We start from the raw sequence: 21636 nt of genomic DNA on the forward strand, positions 1-21636 counted from the left end.
ATAGCTCAGTCGGTAGAACAGAGCAGTGGTCTCGTAATCCGGTGACCCGGGTTCGAAACCAAGGCGATGCGCTAGTGCCCTTTGGTAAGGCATTAATCCTCATTACCAGGTCCCTCGGAGAGGACCTAAAGTCGTCGGCCGTCTGGTTGCTTACTTACAAGCATTTATGCTTTCTTAGCAGTCAGGTAAGATAACCACCACCACAAGTAGCTTTTGTACGAGTTCGAGTGTCACAACTATCTCTCTCAATATGCTATCCTCTGTACTAATGTGAAAGGAGTATTTTTAGTTTACAATTATAATAATCGGATGATTTGCAATAAGTCTGGATCACTTTTAAACCTTTTTAAGACAGGGCCCTGAAATAAAATGACAAAGCAACAATACATGTTCGAATTTGTATAGGTACGTAAGAAAGAGATCCATTAGTCAACTGATATAGATCAACAATTCATCTGAATATTTGTAATTATAAACTTCTGTAAGCAAACTAACAGATAAATTATGGTATACAAGTTTATGTGTTTTTTTTTGTTCATATCAATTAACTGATGTCATGGCAAGTATAACAATATGATTAACTTTACAACAACATTCGTAGTACAACGTTACTATACTAGGTTGAAAACAACGTTTTCTAAGATTTTGTTTTTAATTTCCAAACTAGTAGAGTTTGTATTGTTATGATCTTGTCTACCCTTTGGAATTATAATTAATTTAAAATGTAATTTAATATTATCTCAGTGTTCAATTGAAGTTCATTGACGAATAAATGTCCAGTATTAAGAACATGCTTTTTGCTTAAATGCAGATTTGAATCGTTCTAGCTGCTATAAGATTCGCAGCTAGACGTCCAGGGGGTGCTCACGCAATCATACAAGCAAACAGTTTATTAATACCTATCAATCTATAAAAATAGACTATAAATATAGCATAAATGAATAGAAGTCATTTTGACAACAGGATAACGAAGAGCTAGATATTTAGAGATTTCTTACAATTAAAACTATATATTATTTTTCTATTAAAATAGACATTCATCAATTAATAAAATAGATACAAATATATACAAATAATGTCATTGCAAAAGGATTTTTTTAGCATCTACATGTTAAGCCTCGGTCACAAATGCCATTACGAACTGCTACGAACGCCGTATGAACGATTTCCAAACAATGGAAATTCGGGAAGACAATGGAAAAACAGGGAGATCCGTACGAAATTATCGTTCGAACCTTTGTGACCGTAGCTTAAGGTTACTTGTGCGAATAAACATTCTGTTTTTTCTCAGGCAGGCAGACTACCCAGTTTTCAACTAAAACATAAGACCCGATTTACAAAGGAAGTTTATAAACAAATCTAGGTTTATGTGCGACATATGACGCGTTTTGACGCGTTTCAGACCAAGGTTTGTCTGAACCTTGGTCTGAAACGCATCGGAACGCGTCATATGACGCACTTAAACCTCCTTTGTGAATTCGGGCCAAGGTCCACGAAATCAAAGGACCACGAAGTAACGAAATTTAATGCCAAGAGATATTAGGGTCTCAATATAAAGATTCGGCAGCCCGTAGTCTGAGATCAGCCAACCATGCTCTCTTGACAGAAACTCTCAGTCGCACAACTTGGGGTGACAGATCGTTTTACTTCTAAGCTGGAATAACCTTCCACATTCTATCAGGAGCGCAGGATCTAAGTCAACGTTCATATAAGCCCTGAAGACTTTCTTGTTCCCAGCCGCGATATCATCTCAAGAATAATACTGATGCCAATAAAGACCAATGTAAAGTATTTTAATTTTGAACACTGACCAAGAACGTTGAATTTGAGAGACATTGTGACATAGAGCAAGTGCCATGAGCGCCCAAAAGAGGCGGACACCGGCGCTCTGCAAAAAGCCATCATCATCAATATCAAGTTTCGCGTAGCTGTGAACAAACTATTTGAAAGGTCTCTGAGACCAGGTTCACTACAGCCCTCTATTAGACAGGCTAGTGGCATTGTGCATAGAGATTGACTTCATATATTTGAAGCACAATCATTAGTTTCTGATGCACCGAACAAAAATATGCATAAATTACAAAAAGAGGGGAATATGCACCAATGACTTTGATTTGAAACACCTACAATACCTACATGTATGTCACACTTCTACTTGAAAACGTGGCACAAATACCCTGAATTTACAATGAATAAATGCACTTTTAAAAACACAAATATGATGAAACTGATCATCATCATCAAATTTAAATTTAAATTGCATAAATAAAAAATATTTATACAAATGGCCGTCTACAGACATATATGGAAATTTGATTAAGGTGTAGGCATAAACGTTTGCTTGATTTCCTATCAAAAGATCCCTAGTCTTTATACGCGCAATTTTTGCAGTGGCAAATGTCAAATCACCTTTCTTTATCTGTTCACTCCTTTTTTCTTCCATTTCAAACTGGACACTATGGGTTTTCCAATGTATGTGCAGTTATAAAATGATAATCGAGACTTTTCTTACGAGAAACTCTTTTATAACAGAGTGGGCATTGGTAAGGTTTTTCTTTCGTGTGCGATCTCATATGCACAGATAGACTACAGCTTTGAGAAAACCTCTTATCGCAAACGGAGCACTCGTACGGTCTTTCCCCTGAATGTGTTCTAAGATGGATATTGAGGGTGTTCTTGAGGGCAAACCTTCTTCCGCACTGTGGGCATTGGTGCGGTTTTTCGCCAGAGTGCGTCTTCATGTGTGTAGACAATGTACCACGTTGAGAAAAGCTCTTATTACACACCGAACACGCATAAGGCTTTTCCCCACTGTGCGTCCTGAGATGCACATGGAGTGTATTCTTATGGGCAAACTTTCTCCCGCACTGTGGACACTGGTACGGCTTTTCGCCCGAGTGTATCCTCATATGCCCGGTGAGAGAGGAGCTCTGTGAAAACCTCTTCTTACAAACGGCGCACCGATATTTTAAAGGCCTATCTCGAGGGTGTTTTTTCAAACGCACTTTGAGAGTATTCTCTGAAGCATAACTTATTTTGTAGCATTCAAGGGAATTTTGCCTTTGAGGATTTTTGCCTTTGTGACATTTAATCGGTAAAGACCTATTGGCAGACTGCACCACCTTGTTTCTCTTTGAAGATGAGCTTTCTGTAAGCACGTTACCAATAGCATTGACATTGTCTTCACCTGAACAGTTATGAGACCTACTTCTTACCTGGTTCAGGTTTGTAGGACCTGTACCTAACCCATTCAAGGTTTCACAAATACCACTATTATTCTTTGTCGTTCGTCTGATATTTAAATCTATTACAAGTGGTCCTTCAATCTCAACTTCGCCAACATTTACTCCCATGCACTCCTGCCTGTTCCGCTCTTCTAATGGTCTTCTAGTTCCTTTTTTAATGTACTCACACGATGGACTGTCGTGTCTTTCTTCCTGGAAAACTTCAGAATCTGTAGGAGAAAGAAGAAATAATATGCAATATTTAATCAAGCTTTTAGTTCAATCAAGAATCTGATTCGAATCATATACATGTACATGTAGTTGTGTTTGATGAAGACGTATAACATTTCACAGTTGTGATGATTTCAATTGCTCAAGATCCAAGTTGGTTTACAAGCCAAATATTCTAAATCCAAAGCAGGGTTTACTTGCAACTTTTAAATCATTATCCTAACCAAATCACACACACACAAACTTGCTCATAGTGTTGTGCAAGAGGCATCAAGGTTGAAGGAATAAGACTACTCCAGCATACACACACCTAAATATCTTCCTCCGATGCATTTAAAATAGAAACCGTTTGGTCTACAACCATTACGTCTACTACCCAATTGGTCTATACCCACCCAGTCTACTATTCACTTGGTCTAGTAATAATTTCCTCTTCTTATCATTTGGTCCAATGAACATTTATGCTCATAGTCATTCAGTCCAATATACATTGGGTCTAATCTCAGATAAGTCTATTATAGTCTTTGGTCTAATTATCATTTTGTCTAATTTCCATCCAGTCTAATTCCAAGTATGTGAAATGCCCATTGTGTCTACTATCCATTTTGTCTAATAATCATTGAATCGTAAATAACAATATTCAGATAATTATTAGTAGACCTTGTAAATATATGTAAACCTTTACTGATGTTTGGAATCTCCTTTTCTATAAACGACCAAGAATGTATTGGGGTGCTTTTTCACTAATGCTAATTCAAGTAAATACATCCAAGTTTTAATGATTTCTTTCTAAATGTCAAAACACTTTCTTGACGAAGGCTAGCAAAGGTGTCTCAATGGAAAGACTGCTTAGACCCTTCGCCACAGCCTGTCTAGATATCAAATGCCTAGTAATTAATAGATTTTGTAAGAATGCCTACAGCCATAATCAGAATACTTGACAATGGAGTTGGTATGATTACCTAAATAAGTTATGCGATGAGGATACACAAATATATGATACTAGTGACTCCACAACTTATAAAGATAACCTTTGTTAATATGTTTGGAATCTTCTTGTCTTCAAATATCTACTAATGCACTCACAATTTTTTTAACGAGGTGTAGCAGATATATATCACGGGAAGAATGTACAAGCCCTTCTCCACAACCTGTCCATTTGAAATGCTATATAAAGTCTATTTTGTAAGACTACCTACAACCAGGAGTAGTTCCAGAAGAATATTTTTGGGAAGCTCAGGGAGGGAGGGGGGGGGGGAGGTTAGAAGTATTTACGTTCATTTTCAACACACACCTACTGATTTATATATCTTTAACCGGTATTTTTTTTTTGGGGGGGGGGTGGGTGGGGCTTTTAGAAACTGTACTGGCTACACCCATAATTAGATTGCCCATAAAGCTTGTCAATGGAGTGAGATTATGAAGATAAATGTCTTCATGTGATGTGAATGCAAAATATATATTTACATAATACTTCCACATCTTATGAAGATAAACCTTTGTTGATATGTTTGGAAACTTCCCTTCTAGAGAAATAAAGATAGACCACCGATGCAATACAACTCCTTACACTAAGCCAGCTCCTAACCCTGGACTGAACTAGACCTAGACCTGACCATCAACCTTTGTTGATAAGTTTGGAATCTCCTGTTTTATCAACAACTACTAATGTACTCAGGGGATTTTTCTTCTTCATTGACAATATAAACATAATGCTAGGAAACTGGGGATCTAAAAAAAGCGACTCTCAATGGCTGCTTTCCAATTGACAATTTCTTTTAAATATTTTGATGGTCAGGTGTAGCAAAAGTATCTCAATTGGGATAATGTACAACCTTCTCTTTACAACTCAACTCTTTACTTCTCTACAACCTGTCCGTTTGAAAGGCCTTATAGATTCTATTTTGAAAGAACAGCTACAGCCAGAAGCAGTTCCAGAATAATATTTTTAGGGAGCTTAGGGAGGGGGGGGGAGGGGGTCTTGCATTCATTTTCTACACATGCCTCATGATTTTTTTTTTTTCTGGGGGAGGGGGGGGGGGAGGGACTAGAGCCACCAAAAGCCCTCTAATACTAATATTGGCTACAACCATAATTAGGATACTTATAAGGATTGTCTGGAGTGTGATTATATTAAATATTAAAAGAATTTCCACATCTTATGAAGATAAACCTTTGTTGATATGTTTGGAAAGCTTCTCTTCTACAGAAAAAGACAGACCACTGCTGCAATGCAAGTCCTTACACTAATAAAAAGCCAGCTCCATCTCTGGACTAAACTAGACCTAGACCAGGGGGGGGGGGCGTTTCACAAAACATGTCATCAGTGACCAATGGCAGTTTTTGTTATTAGCTACTGAAAACCTTGCTTCTGATTGGTTATCAGCAGATTTGTCACTGATTTTTGTCACTTGTCATTGAAAAAAGGCTTTGTGAAACGGGTCCCAGACCTTCAATCTAACCAGTAAACCAAATCGAGGTCTGCAACTGCATGATAACTCTATTTCTATATGATTTCTTATGTTTTACTTTCAAGACATACCTTGCAATAAATAAAATGCACATAGTATTCTAACACATACTTTGGATACTTACTGGCATTCCATGTGGGAAATTTGGTCAAAAGAATGATACATAATTCAATTGATATGACGAGCCAACCATACTCTGTGCTCACAGTTTTCTAAGAAGCTGACCTTGTATAATTAAAGGGATAGTTGAGTTTTTTTTTCAGACCTCAAATCGTCCTTGTTTTCACGAAGTGACGGTAGTGAGGAAAATCGTAACGCAAAGTGAATGCAATTTTTTTTCACTACCGTCACTTCGTGAAAACAGCGACGAAATGCCTTCAAAGTGCATGGTTATTGCTCTTACTCTTATTTATGACATTTCTAATGCTCTTTTAGGACCTAAAACTGCTATGAACGTAATTTTAGACCCCAAAATGTGTCAAATTTAGCCAACAGGATCAAACCAACTTCGCTCCACTTTCCAAAAAATATGGTGACTGTTAATTAATTAATTAGTTGATAATAACAATACACAGGCCAGGTGGTTATGCGAATGATAACCAACACAAAAAAAGCCAACATCGACATTGGCAGAAAATAAGGATTAGGCGCTACCTCATTTTTTTAACGGCAGGTTCAAATTATTGAATATTTGTGGGACACCACAAATATTAGAAATCGTTATATTTATGGATATTACAGCCATCTCTAAACCGATTTTGATCAAACAAAGATGATTTTGTCATTTTGTTCAAATTTGACACTCAGTTTTTCATTGTGTCACAACAAAATTTGTTTTGTGTAGCGCCATCTGCAACAAAACTCAACTATCCCTTTAATGCTTCTCTGGCATAAATTGCTCTCTGCTGCACCCCTATTTATACCACAGTGTCATCACTTACCTTTGAATGCAGAACTCTGGGCTGCATCAAGCACTTGAGCTTCAAGGTGTTCATCCTCTCGGGCTTTCCTCATACAGAGGAAGTTCATGTATTCTTCTTTGAAATCCATCTTTGCTTCGCCCTTCTTTGTCTCCCGTGATATTTGAGAATGCTGTTGGTCCTGGTGAATGACTTTCTCTGAAGAAAAAAATTGTAAAAAGTATACATTATCTATGCCAAAACATCAACATTGACTTGCTAAACAGTGAATGTATAACATGTCAGGAAAACCTGAGGTGCCTAGAGAGGCTAGAGCACTTAAACTCAATTGAGTGGGCCCTTTATAATCAACAACTTACATGTCATCTTCATCGCTATTATCACAAAGTTCTCAATATCTACTTCCTTACATGTAATGCCAATGTTGAAGTAACTACTCAAAATCTGGTCAATATTCACTGTAGAAGTTCATTTGATTGTAAAGAAAGTATTAATTTTCATGTCTGGTCCAAAATGTTTACATGTTGTCAAGAATCTACTAGTGTATTACATGAATGATCAACTTTTGGCATTTCTTCAAATGACGAGGAAACAAAACTTTAGAATTTAGCAAAAAAGGGGAGAGAAGAAATAGACTAGGGTAGATAAATTAATGCATTTATTAATGATGACTGAATGTTAAGAGCTCTTCCTTTATCCTACCTTCTGTTGGTTCTGCTATGATTACCCCAAGAACATTGCATGGTTCCTCAGCATGAATGAAAATTTCACCACTAATCACTTCTCGTTTGATTTTCACAACTGCTTCCTGAAAGAAAAAAAAAAGCACGCACAGACTATGAAGGATCTAGTAGTAGGCTAGTCTAGTACAGTTTCTAATTAGATACATAATAAGTCATAATCATAACCACTACTAGATCTCTAGTAGTATAGATCTAGGCTAGATCTAGTCTAGATCTAGACCCTGCTATATACACAATAAAATGGTCCCTGCCCCGAATGTGGAAAGGCAATGCGTGTGACGAAGTGACGCACACCTGGTGGTGCGACAAACACTAGAGACTGTTATTATTTAATGCAGCTTTGTAACAACTGAACAAGCAAAATAAAATTCCACTTACACTCACTAACATAAAAGTAACAACAAGTATGATGAAGTAACTAACACTACAGTAACACTGACTGACTCACTGAGTGACTGACACTTTTTTTTATGTCTTTAACACTGATTCTAATTTCTAGGCCTAACTATTAGTATTAGGCCTAGATCTAGATCTAACTTAGTAACTTAACTTAGAGTTAGATCTAACGTTAGTTAAAAATCATTAGAGGGGGGTCTACAATAATCAAAATATGAAAGTTCAAATTTCGATTTACGTCTTGTCGATAACTCTTACAAACTAAATGTATATCATGGCATCCAGAATCTAACTTGTTAAGTTTTTCCAATTTATCTACCGTAGATCTAGACTAACTAATGAACTGCGGCACCGTACCTTAAATGTTAATGTATCTTGTCGATGTGGACTGGACATGTCAACAGGCGCCCGGCGCTAGGCGGTCCAGCGCTAGCAGAAGGACAGAAGTCTAGGCCTACGCTGACTCAGTGACTGTGTGTGTGTAAAGCAAACTCCAGGTCAGAATTCTAGATCCCACGTTTACTAAGCCACTTAGCACCTATGCTCCTAGTATTTCTCAGAAAACGTAGTATGATTAAACTCTGGTTTGGGGCCTCAAGAATCTTAATAAGAACTAGCTAAAGTAAAACAATATTGATTATTGTTCCTCAAACTTTGTTCGAACAGCTAGCTGTATGACGTCATGAGGTCACTCACTTTGCTGCGCGCGCATGCACTGCACTGTTCATGTTATTTGTTGTGCATACTTAATTTTCATGAAGCATCTTTGTTTTCTTTTTCTTTCTTTGAAAAATGTTGTAAATTGAGAAAACAAAATAAAAACAAGTACAGATAGGATATTTTGTATAGTATTATAGTAGTATAGGGCAAATTTGGGCCGAGAAAAAAGACGTTGACCATGATTAAGCCTAATTATTATTTTTTTTTTTGGGGGGGGGGGGTGGTCCAAAAACTGTAAATTGCTCATTTTATCATCTCTATCAATATACTAAAAGCTTATTCATCAATGGGTAAAGCTGGAAAAAAAACAATTCCATTACATCTTGTTCAGTTTTATGTAAAGGAGTATTTTATTTGTTAGATTTGAAGTAGAATAAATCTTCACCACATCGTTTTTAAGTGGCCAAGCCAGTGGCTAAGTCATTGGTAGATTGAGATTTGAGAGAGGTTCTATCTATTGTCTGCCTATTTTTTTTCTTCGCACACTACAATGTTTTCTTTCTTTCTGATATTTGCCCAAACTTGTTAAGGTTACGGCAAAATCCAATCCAAAACTGTTTTAATTTAATAAAGCGTTTTGTTCTTGTGGCTACACTGACAGGGCTGCCCACATGATGCCACATCCTGCATTTATAATCGAATACTGTATAGGCCTGCAGCTCAATTCTGAGTGGTTGGAGAAATAAGATTGCGCCCTCTATGAGCACACTAAAATAAGTGAAATGTCACTGAGCACATCGAGATCCATGAGCACGGTTTAGAGAGAGATTGGGGGGGGGGGAATAAGAAAGGGAATGAAGTGTCAAGAAGAGAGGAAATACAGAGAACGAGTAAAAGATTTTTTGTTTGAAAATATGGTTATAACGATAAATAGAGAGAGAGAAAGAGATACGGAGAGAAATATATAGAGAAAGAAAGAGAGAGAGAGAGAGAGAGAGAGAGAGAGTTATTGTGCATTTTATAAGCCTAAAGTGTTGCCTAAACTAACATGATTTATACAGGATGTACAATAGGCTAAGTAAAATTGCCATAGAGTTGATTTCTCGAAACTATTTGCGATCGTGTAATTCTGTTATAAGCCACTTCGGAGATAGCACTTGCACTAATATTTATTGACCCCCAAATATCCACAGATCGTTAATTCACATGAAGATGTCTCACGGTGTGCATTTGAGAATAATTACTACCAAAGTGATGGAGGTGATTTTTGAATAACTTTTGTTTGCCCGTCTTGAAAGAATACTTCCACCTGTATTATATCATACAATGTACCGCCGGAGCCTAAATGAATAATGATAACTTTACTTATATGAGCTCGTATCCTGCAATAATCCATTTTGGAGATCTTATATCTGTGCATGGGCAGATAAAGGTCCTCTTTTTTTTTGTTCGAAATTGGGTTTTACAAAGGAAATTAGTCCGAAGTCTAATTTTTCCTTTGTTAAACGAGATCTTGGACACAGGGTCGGGTTTGAATACATTAGGCATAATGAAATATAGGCCCATGGATTTTAAAGTTTTGTACAAAATGACCGTTATCCAACTTTGCGCAGATAACACATGTATCTCCGAAGTGAATTATTTAAATAATTGCAAAAGAAACCCATTATTGTGACTTCGTGTTTTTATTTGATAAAATTGCACTTTTGACGGTATGAATAAATACACAAAAAATAAAACAACAATGGTATAAAATTTTGCATCAGCTTTTGTCTGTCAAATAGCAGAATCATAATTCATAAATCATTGCGACATAAAATCATGGAAAAAATACATTTTACATGTTCTTATCCAGGTAATAGTCCTGTAGACAGATTCATTTATGTAGAAAATATAAGTTTGTAATAATATGAAACAGAAAGGTAAGAGACGAGCATATAGCAATAGTGTGAACTCTGTTTTTTATAACACACTATAAAACATAAGAAGTGAGTGTTTTGGTGACAATTGCTCCGGGCTTTATCCTTTTGTTATCAATATAGGCCCGTATATTCTTTTAAATTTTAAAACTGACGCCAGGTTTAGCTTTGATTAAAAATCGGGTTTAACAAAGGAAGAAAGTCTATTAATGTCTAAGGTTTTGTTGTATAATGCTCAGAGTCCGGCCAAACTGAATAAGTAGAATACGGAGAATTGGATTATTTAAGGGTTGTTACTGAGTTCTAGTTCAGGTTTAGGGGTAGATTTAGGCAGTGGCGGATCTAGGGGGCGGGGGCCTAAAAACACGTTAATTTTACCTTTTGGGGGGATGGGCCCCCTCCCCTGGCGCTCAAGGGGGGGGGGTGCGATTTTTCAAATTTTCGAGGGCCATCGGCATCGATGTGGACATGATAATATGTTTCGTGATTCAGAATCAGAACGTGTGCTTTTGTGAGGAAAGTGTGTTCAAATTTTTGCCAAGGTACAATACTTTTGCTAATGCTTTGAAAAAGAAATTATTTACATTTAATCTCTATACATTGACCTCAATGTCTTTATGACTAGTTAGACTAATCAATGAAGTGCTGAGAAGATTTACACTTTATCTATCAAGAATAAACCATATTTTCACAATCATTTCATGAAAGAGGTACTCTTTTTTCACTTTCTTGGGAGTGACGTCAGGGATCACTTGTTAAGGAGTGAATATCGATTGATTTTATTTTTTTAGAGAGTAATGGATAATTATTCCAGCGTTATGGGAAACAGGGCACTTTCTCATTTTTATTTCACTGCTTATTTCATCCCGCTTTAAAATCTTAATTATTGAAACTAAATTAGAAAATTTGCACGGAATAACGAGAGACAGAGTTATGAATTTTTGAGGTTGCGATCAATAAAACACATGTTGAGAACTCTGTGACGTATCTTGCGATGTCCTCTCTATTTTTTCTGTACCAAAGGATTCAGAAAGTTCTATTTTTGCCCTAAAGAAAATGTTCAATCATACATGTACCCTCAATGTATTTTTTGCAAATATGTTATATACAACCATTGTATGAAACAAATCTTTTTCGTCATCAATTACTAAGAAAATGAGAGTTTATGAGCGAAGTGGACCAGCTCCCAAAAAAAGTCACAAGAGTTGCCAATTCGTGTTTGATTGATCGAAACTTCACAAAATCATAAACTTCTTATTTTCAACCGGATTTGGCTCAAATTATCACTGACCTGTTCTTTTCATTTCTGCCTCTTTTAGAACCAACTTAATTTCAGTGTGGAATTCCCCTTTAAACCCCAGTTTGAACAAAAGCCTACACCCATACTCGGCTTTGAAGATTTGTAGAGTATACGGGCCTATAGTCATTGTGGTTTAGTCAAAAACATATATGCACATACTATTGAAAAGAAGAGGTTGCAGGTGACATTCATAATGCACACACAGGTGTATTTGTTGCACATTTTTCAGTGTTCAGGATTTTCATAATGCAATATCAAAGATGATAGTATGATACAGTGGTGAATGCAAATATAATAGATGTAAAAAGCACTATTGGTTAACCGCATTGCAATAGTATATTTTGATACAAGTGATTACTATAAGCACTTACGTATTCGATTTGCACGATTATGTTTGTTAGTTTAGGTATAGAATTTTCCGCTTATTATATAGAGGCACTTACCACAAAAACGCAACATTCCATAATGATTGAATGTATACATCGATTCATGAAGGAGCTGCATATATACGTATACACGCCACCGTCGTGGTTTTCAACCTGAGGTTAGTGAAACCTCGAAGTTATATACAACGATCCATTAACAACGACAGGGGTTCACACGGGATAGAACGAGTATTCAAAGTGTTAAAGGTAATACAAAGTTGTGGAAATATTTTAAACATGATTGGATTATGAAAGTGTTAAAATAAGCAACTTTGAAAACATTAGGCTCTAAAACGCTAAGGATGTCAAGAAATTGAAATATCAAATTTATCGGTGATCCCGATAAATTTCAAATAGCGCCTACAGCCATTCAATGGTAGCGGCGACCATGAAAATCTCGGAATATGCAGGTCTGATAAATAATTTTAAAAGGGAAAAGAAAATCGGTCAATTGTAGTCAAGGAACATGGTTTTGAAGCTAAAGTAATATGAAACTGGGGAGGGAACTATACAACATGAAGAGTTTATTATTCACAATTTCATCACTTTAGACTCTTTTTCAACCGCGACAACGATCAAATATAATAGGATCGTATATGCTTACAACATGTTAATTTGAACCAAATTCATGACCCTATACCAAAACTTTGTATTACCTTTAAACTACAAGCCGGGCAAGCATTCATTCTAACTACAAACTGGCGTTTAATTATATAGTAAAGTGCGTCCACATGGCTTATAGCTTCGAGGGGGACCCTCGGTATCAAACAAAACAAATATTTGTAAGGACCATGACAATTTATAAAACACCGAATATTGAGATTTAGATAGGCCTACGAGAATACCCCAAGTCCCCGACCATGCAATGTGCACCAATATCTACAGGTAGTAAATAAGAAGTGCAATTAAAATTGATCACAGGGCTTTGAGAAAGATATTCGTTTCATCGTCATCAAGACACAATAAATTTTTTTAGAATCCATGAAAACTTTTATGAAAGGCAACCAAACGGGTAAGTTTGGTTGAAATCATTTTTGTTCAGAAGAAAGCTTAACAAAATCTTTAACTTATTTACAATAATTAATACATTTCCGATGTTGCTCTAGACTTTGCCGTGTGTAGAATACTATTTCATTACCATATACAAAAAATACCTTTGTCGATAATATCCCGTAATGTTATGATGGATTAGCGCTTCTCCAATACGATAAACACTTTACTCAACTTGTGTTCAATTTAACTCTATAACTGATCTGACAACATAATTTGTGATCACTGTAGTGCCCTTCTTTTTATATAATTATGTGTACATTAAAAAAACATTATCAAATAACCATACGATGGACTGTAAATAAATCTCTTTTGTAATGTAATTCTAATTGAGGCTAGATTGACTGCGTCTGACAATATTTACTAAGTATCTTCGATTAAAGAAATGAACTCTAAATTTCAGATGGAGGGGAATTTTAATCTCAAAATACTTCAAGGTACCGATTATAAGCCTAAAGTGTATATTAAACATCATCTATCAGGGCGATAAGGCTTTACAATAAAACATGAGCTTACACTATTGGAATTAATGCAAACACATCATACAAAAAGGTACATGTATTATAACCCGAGTCTTTTTAATTTTTTGAAAGAAAACGAAATAACAACGATCTTGATAAAAAGTAGTTATACCGAAGTACATCTTGCTTCTACAGGAATGTATGAAATAATAATATATAAGATTTAAATTCAAAACATAACGTTCTCAAGGCGTTCGCAAAACGTTCCGATGACGTTACAACATTTATTTATGTCCAAAGAACGTCTTTTATAACTTGGGAGATAGCAAAACATTGTGAACAAATTCATGCTTTTAGTATACACATTGATATGGATATCGCGTTTGCATATAAGTAGTTGAAATGAAAATATCGTGCGTTTTTTTGCATAAATTTAAAGATTTTGTTTATATATTAAAGTAAGCTCATAGTAGAAAACTTTCACGTCGAATACCTTAGCGCGCATTTAAATGCTGCATGAATAATATATGACATTTTTTTCCTCAAGCAACCAGCACTTGACTTATCTTGCACTTATAATGTAGCTTTCGTCTTTTCACAGAGTATTTACAAACAGAGAATATCTAGGATTTTAGACCGATCAATTATGATGTGATAATACAATCTAAGTAGAGCGTTGTATATTACCTTTTATAACTTAGGATTTTTCATTCCAGCACATTGTTTAATGCGCATAGAAAAAAGCACCAAAAATATTTTTTCCCAGTGGTTAGAATCTTTACTGATGACTATTTGGGTATGTGATCTACCCTTCAATAATTTAAACAAAAAAATATCCCCTTCAAATTTTATCAGCACGGTGCCTTCCTTTTACCCTATTGGATTTCAGGAGACTTTCGGAAATCATATTTTGATCAGATTTAAAACGTCTCCAATAGAACAATGTAAATCATCATGGTTACCCGAAAACACACGAACGTTTCTGATCCTTTTCTTAGTAAGTTCTTTGACACCACGTTGTCAACAGTGCAAGATTATGAACAGGTGGATACATTGTTGCATGATCAAATCTGTCTTTGAGACATCCTTTAGATATTTTGACTGCTTTGTGAAGGTCCTTAAGTATATTAGAGTATATTCGGGAATGGAAAGACCTTCAATATCCTGATGTCGATCAATCTTATACCGAGATTTACATTATTTAATACCTCACATTGCTTGATCACTTATTTCACAGATACACGACTTCCTGCGAATCATCACAGATACTTTCGAATATGGCCGCCATACTTAGACGTGATTTCTTGTACCGTTCCCTCATGTCCTTGGCCGAAGGACGATCTCCGGCTGACCTGCTCTTGGCTAAGCGTCCTTTGTGATCAGCAGGGACTTCGTTTTCTCTCAGGGTATTTCCTGAAGGAGAGTTCAGCGATGACCATCCTTGAGTTTGGAGTGTAAAACTACGCTGTTCTCCTTCTTCCGTACGATATCCATCATCCTGATTGTGATCGCCCGTGGGTGTTGAGGGTTCATCTAGCATCGAATGTTCTGATTCAACTCCATAGTCTTCCGACAGCCCACTTGTTTCTGGGAGACTTCCCGATGTATAATACTTTGATTGGTCATTATCCACTGCAGTCTCTTTAACACCATTCGGTTGGTCAAATGACATGTCATTGTTGTGGTCTTGCGAATGATCGAAAGTGTTATTTAGAGCAGAGCCTAGGCTATTGAGCTCTGTCATTTCTATTGAAGTCACTTCCAAAGTTGTTGAATGATCTTGTGAGAGTTGTCTACTCAGCAAGGCTTTCGATGGTCTCTGACTTTTGACTTGAGAGCCAGGCTCCACGTAATCTGCCTTACTCCTCGCCCGTTGTCTCTCCCTGTCCTTGTGCTTTCTCTGAGCAAGGCTTCTTTCATGGTTTAGACCGGCATCCCCTCTGGGCAATACCTCATGTTTATACTGCGATCTGATCGCTCTAACGGTTGACGGACTCCATCCGGAACTTTCACCCAACATTTCTTCCGGCGATTCCTCGGGGATGTCGTAGAGCTCACCAGATCCGAAACTTGAGAAATCCGAGTTGTAATTTTCACGTGCTATTTCAAAACGCGGCCTTTGAAGAGTACTGCCGTCTGTTTTGCGTTTCTCGTGTGCACTCGGGGAGCTATTCGGACTATTTGGGATTTTTGGGTCCCTTTGTGGTTTAATATCTTTTTGTGGTTTGATATCGAGGTTATCCTTCTTCCCAGCCCGCTCTACTTTACTATCAGTCTTTTTGCGCTTCTTTTTGGCACGAGTGGTTCCTGCTTCTGATTTGGCAGCTTTGACGTTTAAGGACTTTTCCTTTTCTTCCGGAACAAAATCCGCAACTCTGTTTCTGCCATCGCTATTTTCAATATCAACTTTCACAGTCACGATATTATCGGGCTGATCACACGACCTTGAGGATAACATGGGCGCCCTCCGTTTAGTAGGAATCGTCAAACTATCCAAAGAATGTTGCCTCGTTGAGATCCTTTCAAGTCGCTTATGCTTGTTCTTATCGGGTGAACTATCTTTAAGAATCTTATCAGCATCTTTTTCATGCTTTTCATGCTTCTCATGCTTTTCATGTCGGGTTTTGCTACGGGATTTTTTCCCCTTCGATGAATGCGAAGAAGACGCCCGTTCGGCACTGGCCTGCTTTAAAGCTTCAAGCCTTTTCCTGGCACCCTTATGGCCCTGCCAGATCGCCCTCTTCTGTTCTGGGGTTAGCTTCGGACTACGTTGTCTTTTACTTTTTCCCTTCCTGCTTTCATCCTCAACGACAAACGCAGCGTTGTCATACTCCACTGTAGCGTCGGTCGGTGATGCCGTCTTTGAAGTGCTTTTGGACGTATATTGCGCACTTGGTGATTGGGTTCTTGGAGATTTCCTCGGTGGTAGTTTTCCGTTTTGGACGACGTGCGAGTGTTCGACCACGGTTACAGTTTGAAAATGCGTTGTAGTTGGTGCAGGGACTTCGTCGGTAAATTCGGAACTTGGACCGGGGCTCTCATCGAATGACCCAGAGAACGATCTGTCCGACCAATCCGGGGACGGGAAGTGAAGCTTGTCGTCCTCGTCAGATGAGAAGTCATCCAAGGAGTCGAAAGTCTCCTGTCTTTGGATTCCTAATGTAAACAAGTTGGAAGAGAGAAGCAATATTATTACTATTTCGTTTTCAATATATTTTCACCATAATTTTCAAACATGTAAACCTGAATGCTTAATCATGTAAAATTTACATATCAATGGAACTCTAAGCAGTAAACAAAAAAATGATGAAATAATAGTCGGAATACAGACATGACAAAGATTATGAGATTGGAAAAGGCTCCCTTCGTAACACATTGTACACGTCAGTCATAAACATTTGCACTTGCCCATGCCCACTTACACACAAACCGGTAACATACAATCACTGTAAGACGAGCCAGAAAGAAAGACAGACCGATAGAATGAGAAAATGTATACTGTCTTTTGATCATCATATTGAACATCTTTTGAATGATCTATCAAGTGAAACTGAAAGAGAGAAAGGGCATCGCGACAAAGCGCTTGAATGGGTGTAGTTGAAGAGCAGTAAATCTCTCTGACTAGAGGCCAAATATAAAGACTGCATTTGTTGATCTACAATTTCTGTTCCTACCCTTCCCCATCAGCACCAAACAATCACTACAGACTATCCATCGAGAGTATTGTTCCCCTTTCTCTTCTCCTTCATCTCGATTTTCCTGTTAGAACAATGCTCTGTGCATATGCTTCACGTTTCAAGATACCGTTGGCTATTAAAATAACAAAGATACATTTGCCTAGGAGGAAAAATGAGACCTTATGATTACATAAATAAATTATATGAGTTGTTGTAGCGTGATTAGGCACTGTCAGCACTCGGGTGGACGACCGTCACCGGTCTTAAGGGTATTCTAGATTGTGTGAATGGATGAGTTGTGTATCGGTTTGGTTGCGACAGGGGTCGTATCGTCTCCTTTTCTCACCCTCTCCCTTTCTCCTCTCTTTTTATTTCTTCTGTTCTATTTCCGTCATCTAGTTCTCTTCTTTTTTTTCTTCTTTTTTTCTTCTTTTTTTTTTTGGGGGGGGGGGGGGGGGTTGCCCTCATAAGCTACACTAGTGTACATGGGTTATGTGATTGGTATTACCATTCAATCTAGGTCTTGTTGGTGTGACGGTGATGCACCCGCAGCTCTCCCCGGCGTAGCGGAAGAACCGCACACAGACCTTCTTGTAGCGGTTACACAGGAGGACAAGAAGAGGCGGATGCAGGAACGCTGACACTATCGTACACCAGGAGATGGTCACCGACATCCAATGGGCGGGGACGTCCTCCGTGAAGGCAATGATGTTGATGACCTAAAGGGTGGAATGAGAAAAACGTGTCGTAATGTGAGTTCGTGTTTGGCCCCAGGGAGTAGCTTGAATAGCCGTATTCTCTGTTATAAATATAGGCATTGAATACATTGTGCATTGAACACGCACATGATACAGGGGTGTCGGTAGTTTGTGTAATGATTTGCACTTTGTATTATGTTTCACATTTGGTTTGTACAGCAACTAGCAGACATTTAATGTTTCATGGTTATTATTATTATTATTATCATTATCATTATTGTCATTACTCTTATTATAATTATCATCATCATCGTCGTCGATGTTTTGCGATTGACACTACCCTTATAATAATGTTATATCGACAAATGTTATCATTTTTATATATCATCCTACAACCTGAAACAATATGATTCAAACAAAATGTGCATCGTTGTCCATGTTTAGCGAACTCTTGACGCTTTTAATACTCCCTTTTAAAAAAAAAAAACTATTATACGGTGAATTCCTGAGTCGATTCAGCCATCACTTCAGCCTGTAATTTGTAACTGTGTTGTGTGTGTTTTTGTATAAAACTGTGCTCTGAGCAAAAAAACACGTTTATTCTCATTGTCACATTTATTACTTACGTTTTTCCTTATACTTTATGTACGTAATGTACCTATGCAAGTGCTCGTAAACAACATTAACGTGCCTGCAGTGTATTTTACGAGTCTGTTGGGAATCATATTTAATATCTCCGACAGAACAATGTAAACCAATATGCTTACCCCAACAAGATAATTTATGCGTGTATATAATTAGTTTTATGTCAAGTACCTTCTGCTGTTACACAAATGTTCATAAGTGTTAATGTCTGCAAATGACAAATAGGTACATTAAAAATCTGATACAATACTGTTGACAAAAATTCGCATTGCCTTTTCATTACCATGGTATATACACTGTCGCTCATAAAGTTGGAATATTTTTGTTATACCCCAATTTATGGAATTATTTTAAAAATAATTTAAAAATAATAGATCTAGATAATAGTATACCTTCTCAGATTTTATTGAATATTAATTTGACAATGTGTGTTTTGCGTGACTGCTAAAGCATGTGTATGCTACTATGCTTATCAACAAGGGGACCTGCGCCCTTAAGTCATAAATGACAGTAATGTGGATTAATGCCCCAGAAAAGGGCACTAATATAGCACATCGACACGGTTTTGAACCTGGGGCCTCACAGTCACGAGGCCATTGCTTTGTCACTGAACCATGACTGTATGAAGCGGGGGCTAGGGTAGGGGGAAGTTTCAATAAATAAAAAACACACAGAAAATGCAATAAATTTTCAATAATTTATTGCATTTTACCCCGGTTCCCAACATTAAAAAAATCCTATGTGTGCCCATGCCTTGAGCCATAATGCATGGTCGTCCAGAGGATTTTTTTTATGTTGGGGACAGGGGTAAAATGCAATAAATTATTGAAAATTCATTGCATTTTCTGTGTTTTTTATTTATGGAAACTGCCCCCTACCCTAGCCCCCGCTGCATACAGTCATGGTTCAGTGACAAAGCAATGGCCTCGTGACTGTGAGGTCCCAGGATCAAAACCGTGTCGATGTGCTACATTAGTGCCCTTTGCTGGGGCATTAATCATCATTACTGTCATTTATGACTTAAGGGTGAAGGTCCCCTAGTTGATAAGCATAGTAGCATACACATGCTTTAGCAGTCACGCAAAACACACATTGTCAAATTAATATTCAATAAAATCTGAGAATGTATACTTTAATCTAGATCTATTATTTTTAAATTATTTTTAAAATAATTCCATAAATTGGGGTAAAACAAAAATATTCCAACTTTATGAGCGACAGTGTATGTTTGCGTCTTGGTAATTTTGTTTCTATCTCGTCATAGGCCATGTCTAGCGACGCAAAGGGAAATATAAGAGTGTTTTATAGAAGAGTTCAAGTGTGCATGTTGTCACTGATTTGCTACTGGTTTGCTTGTTCCAAGCCAAATTGACATTTATTAAAATCTAATAAAAACCTCAACTACTTTGTTGAACTATACACGATGTTATGCATCACTTTAACAAATTAATAGACTGATTAGGTAGGCCTGACTATCTCGTCAAAATGAGAATCCATGCTTCAATAAAATACTTACCACGAAAGGCAATCCGCTAATACAGAAATAGAGTACGACCACTGTCGTTACGAGGTAGTAGATCTGCTTGTTTTGCGAATCCCGTGACCCAACCACTGCCGATGTTCTCTCACCCGTTTCGCTTTCGATGACGATATGAGGGATAGTGTCTTTGGGATCTGAAGATTCTTCCATCAGTGGCCAAACATAAGCCACATTGACCACTATGGTAAATATACAACCAGTACTGATAATGACGCTTCCGAGAATAATAATGACAATACACATGGCGTAACCATACCCTGCTATATTGAGGACCAGACTGCATGTCTGGTTGACCTCTAGGTTGCTCCAACTGATTAGAGGAATCGTTCCGATGGCGACACCAAATAGCCACATGAAGACAGCGGTGCGGGCTGTCTGGCGAGAGGAATTATGGGAACGGTACGAGCTAGGCCATTTCAGTGTCCAGACCCGGTCCAGTGATATGAAAGCGATGTTGACCGCGCCGACGATGCGGAAACTCATGATACACCAGACCAGGAACTTGCAGGACCCATCCGACCAAGGGGTCTTCGTGAAGGTGATGACGGCGTAGAGGAGGAGGGGTAAGAGCAGAGACAAGAGGTGGCCGAGGGTGATGGAGAAGAGGAGGACGTCGGGACTCTTCCAGCGTTTCCGCGAAGAGATGATGATGAGGGCGATCAGGTTCTCCATGGCGACGGCTGGAATAGTGACCAGCCATCCCATCGAGTTTGACATGAGGTACACAGACGTGGTCATCGTCGGTGTCGTGCCAGAAATCCTAGATCAAATGAAACTAGAACTAGGCTTCCGTTTTCCCGACTACGCTAGTGCATCTACATGTATGGCATATGTATGATATGTCCTGGGGGAAATTTGTAGTGGAATGCAAATGAGTTCTTTCTCCTTCTGTGCGTATTATCCTTCTCAGTTTCTTCCGGAGCCGAATTATTTGGTAATTTGGCACCATCTTGAGTTCTGTGAGGAAAGGACAAAAAATGAAATGAGGTTAGAATACAATGTTACAGCAGATTATATTACCAATATGCAGCAGTAGTTTGATATTTTGCTTTGAAAAAAATAAAAATAAAAATCGCATCTGTAATGACAGGATTCTTAGCCTATCTTTAGTACTGACAAACATATCAGTTATCAAGATAGTTGTAGCAAGATTAGAATTTTCAAATAGAGACCTGAATTTATAGAAAAGGCCTGAAAAGTTGCTACAAAATGAGACGCTACAGAATAACAGGAATTACATCCTTTGATAGCCAAATCCCAAGTCAGCCAAAAAACT

The 21636-nt window shown here is 37.6% G+C and overlaps 1 protein-coding gene across 1 annotated transcript; it reads right to left on the reverse strand.

Moving 5' to 3' along the window:
* Window positions 1-13105: 13105 nt before the first annotated feature.
* On the reverse strand, window positions 13106-21305 carry LOC105445885. Its single transcript, XM_030987073.1, has 3 exons — window positions 20337-21305; window positions 17986-18196; window positions 13106-16956 (listed from the first exon to the last, which is right to left on the reverse strand). The coding sequence occupies exons 1-3, from the start codon at window positions 21096-21098 to the stop codon at window positions 15032-15034; spliced, it is 2898 nt and encodes a 965-aa protein (XP_030842933.1). The 5' UTR covers window positions 21099-21305; the 3' UTR covers window positions 13106-15031.
* Window positions 21306-21636: the final 331 nt, after the last annotated feature.

This window comes from Strongylocentrotus purpuratus, unplaced genomic scaffold, assembly GCF_000002235.5.
Source record: "Strongylocentrotus purpuratus isolate Spur 01 unplaced genomic scaffold, Spur_5.0 spur5_scaffold_16, whole genome shotgun sequence".
Classification (NCBI taxonomy): Eukaryota; Metazoa; Echinodermata; class Echinoidea; order Camarodonta; family Strongylocentrotidae; genus Strongylocentrotus; species Strongylocentrotus purpuratus.